This window comes from Poecilia mexicana, unplaced genomic scaffold, assembly GCF_051168715.1.
Source record: "Poecilia mexicana isolate PSO_F unplaced genomic scaffold, ASM5116871v1 scaffold_16, whole genome shotgun sequence".
Taxonomy (NCBI): domain Eukaryota; kingdom Metazoa; phylum Chordata; class Actinopteri; order Cyprinodontiformes; family Poeciliidae; genus Poecilia; species Poecilia mexicana.
In genome coordinates this window covers 18,456,708-18,464,151 of record NW_028263385.1, presented here as the reverse complement: position 1 = coordinate 18,464,151, position 7,444 = coordinate 18,456,708, and the positions used below count along the sequence as shown (strand labels likewise).

The window sequence follows — 7,444 nt, the reverse complement described above, 5'->3', positions numbered from 1 at the left end:
GGTAAAAATCCTCCTGGGTGTCAGAAAGAGGTGCTTATAGTTAAAAAAAACAACTAAAATTACAGCACATGCTCCTTAGTCCTTCACAAAACACAATATAGCTTACTGGTTTAAATAGTTTTTCTCCATGCCTGAAACTAAAGATGTGCACCAGATAAGAGATATTTTTTATATACATTCATCCATCCATTGTCTTATGTTTGCCAGAGATCAGATCACTGGGTTAATGGTTCCAGTGGGGGGGGGGGGGGACCTAGATGTCTGGCTCTCAGGTGCCACCTTCCAGCTCATCAAATATAGACACTTAAGTGAGGCATAATTGAGAATTTAATAATAAAAATTAAAACTTAGAAATTGTGACATGAAAAGGAGCAAGGCACTTAAAGAGGAAACAGGACACAAAGATAGACAATCCACCACTGAGCAAAGACAAAGCAAGAACCTAAATAGCAGGGAAACAGGTGAAAGTGATGGATAAATACAGGTGAAGTCAATGGGCTTAATTACTGAGGCAGAGTAATTAAGCCCTCCTCCTCCCAGTGGAGGAGGAGGGAGAAAAAAAACAAAACATTTTTTAGACAATAAGGAGAATACATCAAAGCTAAAGAACATAGAAAATAATCAGACATACCAAAGAAAACCAAAACAATAAAAACACTTGAAGATTATGATGGTAATAATCTAATAAAACAACTTGATGACTTGATGCAATTAACTTGGTTTCTTTAGACAGGAGAAAAATTAGCTTGGAATATGCCTTAATACAGCATTTGTTGTTATTAATATATGAAACAAACAAGCACATTAAAGGGAAAAGTCAGAACCATCTGATAAAGCTTTTGAAAGCTGCATTCACAGGGTTACTGGTCGAATGCAAAATCCTCTTCCAGACAATTTCTCAGTTCATTTCAAAACTCCTTTAACTCATAATAATTAGGTTAATCCTGTTATTTCAAGTGATAAAAGTCTAAAAGTTTACAGTTTCTAAAAAATAAAAAGTTAAAAGTAAAAAAAAAAAAAAACTTCCAACTCCTACTTTTTTGATGGGGGGCGGAGGTGTGACCCAGATGCCCTCTCTGACTTTAACCAGGTGTCCTCTTTGGCCTTTAACATGACTTCTCCATGGCACGACCCCCCGCCGTGCCGGGGCCTCGCACCCTGCCATTTCCTCCCAAACACTGCAGGCACTGTATCATTTCCCTGTCACCAAATGACTGGCTAGCTGCTGCGGCGTGCTAATGAGAGGAAGAGAAGGCAGATGAGGAGAATCTGCAGGAAGACCGGCTCTTCATTTCCCTCTCCTGGAATACAATACACAGAATCAATCTTCCATCCTCCATTTATCTGTCTGGAGCCACTGAGGCTGCAGGGAGGAATTAAGAACAACACAACAGTTATTATCGTTGGAGAAAAATCTTATTGGAGAAAAAGGGCTGGTTTGACCTCCCCAACACCCCGAGAAACACCAGTGTGATTCAGGGCTGCAATTTGAATCACATTTTCAATAATGTGGCCTCTGTTAACCCCGATGACATTAGGATCGTGAAGTTAGCAAATAGTTTATTCAAAGAGAATAAACGCGAACCGTTTCTTTAAGAGGTTCATTTCCTAGTTTTATGATTAATTTTGGTCTATACAACAATTCTAGTATATAATTCTAAAATTGGACTTTTCTGAAATGAACAGCGTTTTAAGCATTTATTTCTAAGTAATAAAACAGCAATCTGGAAATCTTCTCACTTTTCAATTAACCCCCATTAATTTGATAAGAACAAGATAGCATTTTTTGATATGATCGTTCTCTCTATGCACTGATTCAAACTTAAAGTTTTTATTTAGATCTGAGTAGGTTAATCAGATGCAGACAGAGAGGAGAAGACAGATAAAGGATGGGTAATCTAATGTGTTGCTTTCTCATACAAAGCTATCAGTTCCTTTCAATAGGTTTTTGCAACAGGCTCGGCTGAATGAATTACACTAGTCTGTTAGTATTCTGCCTCCGCAGTACAAAAGGTCAATGTCAAATGCACCTCATTTAAAAGTCAATAGCGGCCATGCACATCATCTCCTGGGAATTTGGTCCGGGATCCCTCCAGACAGCATTGTGTATCATTCAGTTAGCAGAGGGCAGCCAGAGAGCTTTTTTTAATCTTGACCTTCTAATAAAATATGCTGCTCATCCAAAATTACATGGTCTAATATAGAGACATAAGCTCCCGACAAATCCCAGTCACACTCGAGGGAGATGAGGAGCAGCGGTGGACGCAGACACGACAGGCTCAACACTGGCTGGACACTAATCTATAACCTATGTAATTCCTAAAACATATCAAAATAAAACTATGAAACTCATGTGTCAGTGAAACATATACATGATACTAATACTGCTTGCATAATACATTTTCTTAAAAAACAAAAAACGAAACAAAAAAAAAATTTAGCACATTTTTAAGATGCTCCCCCCTGACCTAATGACTTTCTCACACAGACAAGAGCAAAGCAACTCCAGCTACCACCCAGTGCGGTGGGGGCTCTTTGGTGCGGAGGTGGAAGGCCCACACATATGTGGAGCCGCGCTGTTTTGTGCGGTACACTGGACATTCAAAGGTGCTCCTGAGCTCCTGCTCCTCTGCAGGCACTGCTCTAACATACAGCACTGGCATGGCCGGGGTCAGCTCTCCAAGGAAGGCCTCAGAGATAATGCCTGATTCAATGTCCCAACGAGCCCCTGGGAGGACAGACATAGACATGTTCCTGCTCACCCCCACATACTGTAGGTCTAGTAAAGTATAATGAAAACGTAACTGAAGACAGTGGATATTTCCGGCTTATTGATTCTGACCTTCCATAAAGAGTCCGTGGATGTACGCTCCCTCTCTTGGAGGATGTCCAAAGTCCTCTTTCATCTTCTTTGTTACGTCAACAGTTAGAGTCATTTTGTCCAGGGGCCACTGATTCTTGCGCGCAATACTCTGCAGTACAGCTGACAAAGCACACCTCCACGTGTTATTTGTGTGAATTTTATAAAACATTTACTAGGTCTGCTATTACTACTACTCCCCTCCACTTTCAGTTAGAAAAATAAACATTCAAACTATTAAAATCATTGTTTAGGTTTCATGAACCCTAAATTCAAATAGTTCAAACTTCTACTCTAAGGTGGTATGTATTTCACTTTTAACTCCTCAACTACAACTCACACATCCACTTTCTTTTATTCAGTATATGTGTACCGTTTTCCTTCAACATGGTTTAGCTTAGTTTTTGAATCTCCTTCAGTTCAGGTCCTTCAGCAGCTACAAGGTAAATATGTTGTTATGAGTTAAAACTCACCAGTAAGGAATGATTGTGGGTTGAAGAGTCCTGACAGCCAAACAACTGCAGGCAAAACAAAGTCTTGAGTCCAACTGTCCAATTCATGACAGCTGCTCATTAGGTCATTCAACCTATAAAAAGTAACAAATTGTTTTGTAGTAAAATCGTGTAACCAGCAGTGTCATTATGTGATGAAACATTGTAGTTTAAAAGATGGGGATAAAAATATACCAATGTGCAAGTGTTTTAGTTGAGGGATAAGCCAGTCTAGTCCAAGAATCTGGAACGAAATCATTGAACAACGCAGACTGTAGTCTCTCCATACTGGAGGAGATGGTGAGTTCTCCCTGTGGAAAAGGGAAAACCCTTTGCTAAAACACAAATATACAATTTATATATAATCTGAAATGCTAGTGGGCAGTAAGCTGTACCTTCAGGCCAGCATCCAGCTCACTGAGGGACTTCTTTATTTCTGCTACCAGAAGATTCATGCGTTCACACTCCTGGAAGCACACTAAGACATAGGGGCTTCGCTCTGTTGTCTTTCCCATCATCTCTGAAACATTATATTCCTCAGGAAGCTTCTCCAGGATGTCTTCGATTATGGCCATCATCTGTAAAATGAAACCAAATGAGGAGGCACACATTACACAGTGCCTTGCCACCCTATTTATACCTCTTGAACATTTGACCGACCAAGATGTGGCCGTGAAACTGAAATGATAAAATAATCAAAAAGTATCCTCCCACTTCACTATTATGCACCATTCTATTTTAGCCTATCATCAATAGAAATTCCCTAAATGTACGTGGTTGTATCATGACCAAAACGTGAAAACGTGCAGAGGACGTTTGCATCTATCCAATCTCTGCAGTTTTCCGTCAGAGTAAGTTTTGCGCATCCTCACCTTCTCGTCTGTACTCTCAGCGGCTTCGTCTCTACTGAATGAGTCTTGGTGCTGCAGTTCCCACAGAGATCTGAACATGTTTTCTGAGGTGGCAGTAAGGCACTCCAGCTCGGCATTCGGATGGAGGCCATACAACACGGGGTTCTCTGGGGGGAGGTTTTCATCGACATAAACATGGTAGCCTGCGTAGTCTAAAAAAGGAGGAGCCAGAAATGCTGGACACAGGAAGAGCTCTGCTTCAAACTATGAATTTGACAAAAAAGAAGAAAACAGAAGAGTTCAGACTCAAGTTGTGTTTTTAGAACTTAATGTAGAGTGGATTTACAAACTGGACTGGAAAAATCTGAAAACCTGCTTTGTTTTGGAAAAAGTGATCATTCTGTGGAGAAATAATGAATAAGGACTACCGAGTTAGTAAGTTTAGATTACAACTGCCAACTTGAAGCATGCAATGTGACTACAGGTATATTACAACCGAGACTCTACATGCAGTTCCGTTTTTCATCTCAAGAGGGCACTCTTTACTTGATCAATAGAAAGACATTTCAACTTTTTATACATTGGCACTGCTGAAATCAACATCACAAAAGGTAAAAAAAAAGAAAGAAATTAAAACGAATAAGTTGAAATATTTGAACATTTCACAGTTTAAAGTAACACAAAATGTGAAATTAAAAACAAACAGTTTTGTGTAAACTGGAACACCTACGGCTACAGTACAAAAAAAAAAAACAAACAAACAAAAAAACACACACACACAAAAAGGAAACTCCTGTTAGATCCAGGGTTTTAAAACATGAGATCTCTGGCTTTTAGAGGTAGGTAAGTAGGTGAATAGATTCCATACAACAACCCTTTATTTACTTGAAAGAGTTATCGTCTCAGGTCAACTCCAAGGCTAACCTACCATATTAGGATTTATGAATTCTTGCAGATATGTCTTGCAGAGTCTTCTGTCCCAGACATCAGTGATGTGCCCTCCATACATGATCTCTCCGAACAGATAGCGCAAGTCCTCCCAAGGCACCTGCATGGACTTTATCAGAGACATCAAAAGGAACATGAAGAAAAAGGACATTAGAAAGTCCTCAAAGAAATAAAGAAAAACAACTTAAATATTCTGAGAACTGAAATACTTTGAACTTACTCCAAAGGCATTTATACAGAAATGGTATACGCTCTTTACGGTGCATGGCTTTTGGGTCTACTTATTTTGAACACAGCAATGAACCACGCTTTTTCTTTTTTGGCTTGCTCTTTGTTTAGCATATAATGACATGGTGGAATCTGTGTGCGGTTTTTCTACGCTTTGACTTCACTTAGGGGAGATTCAAATAAACTTAGAACCCGTCTTACCCCAAATCATTTATACATTAAAACCTTGTAATAGTACTTGCTTTTTACCATGACTCGATATATATATATATTTTTAGGTATTCCATTAACATTTGAAGGGTCAACTACCCTATAATATCCTAACTAGGCACCTTCAGCGCACATGGGGAAACACAACAAAAAGATGTTTCTTTACACAAACTGATGCGCTGTATGACAGCGTAGTCTCTGCCTCAGTGGGAGATTATGATCCCTGAGCGTGAAGGAGGAAGAACAGAACATGCAATTCATAACAAATTACAAAAGCTGTAGGTTCAGTATCATTTGTACCTGTATTGTTTTGCAAATTGCTTCCTTCATCAGCTCTAATTGCAGTGATCACTTATGTAGTGTTGTGAACTGTCACATTGGCTGCGTGTAATTACATTTAGGATAACGCTTCATTGCCCTCTTAATGAATCCTCTGTATACGCACATACAGGTTAGTGTTTGGTTAACGTAATGAAGGACATTCGTTTTTGGAGGGCAGAATACCTCGGAGATGTAATTGGTTATGACCGGAGTAATGGGAGTTCTAAGAGAAATGCATTAGGAGTTGTGAGGGGCGCAAATCTGAAAGAATGGATTTTTTTGTCTTTGTGAAATAAAGCTAAATTATAGGTTGTGGGTTTGAAAAAAAGACAGTAATGAGCATTTTTTTTTTTTTTTACAAATACCACCGCAACAAAAGACTTTAAAGAAATAATTGGAGATGCTTCAGAGTAATTCAGCATCCTTGTCTGACATTATTGTCGATAATAATACCATTATCCCTCTAAATTTGATCATTTAGGTAGTTGTAAAAACACATTAAAAGTTTTATTTAAAAAAAAAAAAAAAGAAATGGAAAAAACTATTTTATTAGAGAATAATAAATACCTTTGAGTTGCCCTCCAGGTAGTTATATAAAATATGAGCAGAGATGGTGAGGTCTCCTGTGCTGAAGGGGTAGTTGTGGTTCCACCCTTGAGAGCCAAATTTTCTGCGCTCTGTTATGCAGGCGTGGAAGAAACAGAGGGAGAACAACATGGAGTTGAACTCTTGCTCTCTAGAGCACATATCCAAAGTATCCTGAGAAAAAAAAAAAAAAAAAAGTCAGAAAAATAGATGTCAGGGAATGCATGTCAAAACACACCTGACTGTAAAACTATTTTCAGCACACCTGGTTGAAGTTGTTGAGGGCAGTGTGTAAACTGGGATTCAAGCCAGACGGGGGTTCGTTTGTGATTTTGATGGCGTTCTCCAGCATGCCTCTGGGGATCACATGCTGCTTGGGGTTCTGTGCTGGTTCTGCGGTGATGAAGACCCGGTAGCTGGGATGTCCATCCACTGCCGCTGTCTCCAGGAGAGCATCTAGCGAAGGCAGCCAGCGGACCACGAGGTGTACATTCTGAACAAAAGAGAAAAATATTAAGAGGTTTTATTGCTAAATATTAAATTTTGTTAGGTCAAATTAGTTAGAAAAAGATTGTCAGCGCTCTAGACTTGTTTAAAAGCCCTCACCAGTTCTCTTAGCTCACAGCTTCTTTCTAAAGTAGCCATTTGTGGAGCTGATCTAGCCAATTAGGGATTTTATTGAACCAAATTGAGTTTATTTCCCTTGTTCCGGGGATGAGATGATATCATTAGTGGCACAAGGAGGCTTAGAGTGCAGTCTTGTGTTGCTACAGCTTCTGGTGCAAAGAGTAAAAGGAACTTGTACCTGCAAAATGACCCAATGTCCCTGTTTGGAGGCGTTCCTGAGAACCCTCTCTGCTACCTCCTCCTGCCCCTTTCCCAGAGACACATTGTGTAAAGTTCCCCGGTCAATGGAAAATCCCAGCTTTAAACCTGCATTTTAAACAAAT

General features: G+C 39.5%; 1 protein-coding gene across 1 annotated transcript in view; it reads right to left on the bottom strand.

Annotated features, from left to right (window-relative positions):
* Positions 1 to 158: 158 nt before the first annotated feature.
* Positions 159 to 7,444, bottom strand: part of si:dkey-233k19.3 (dynein axonemal heavy chain 11) — a 42,117-nt gene continuing 34,831 nt past the window's right edge. The window contains exons 62-71 of the mRNA XM_088014325.1: positions 7,300 to 7,427; positions 6,760 to 6,987; positions 6,477 to 6,668; positions 5,131 to 5,250; positions 4,224 to 4,466; positions 3,747 to 3,929; positions 3,547 to 3,662; positions 3,334 to 3,446; positions 2,843 to 2,983; positions 159 to 2,728 (exon numbers count right to left, since the gene is read on the bottom strand). Coding sequence (XP_087870451.1) covers positions 2,481 to 2,728; positions 2,843 to 2,983; positions 3,334 to 3,446; positions 3,547 to 3,662; positions 3,747 to 3,929; positions 4,224 to 4,466; positions 5,131 to 5,250; positions 6,477 to 6,668; positions 6,760 to 6,987; positions 7,300 to 7,427 — 1,712 coding nt within the window. The 3' untranslated portion in view covers positions 159 to 2,480. The remainder of the gene's footprint in view (positions 2,729 to 2,842; positions 2,984 to 3,333; positions 3,447 to 3,546; positions 3,663 to 3,746; positions 3,930 to 4,223; positions 4,467 to 5,130; positions 5,251 to 6,476; positions 6,669 to 6,759; positions 6,988 to 7,299; positions 7,428 to 7,444) is intronic.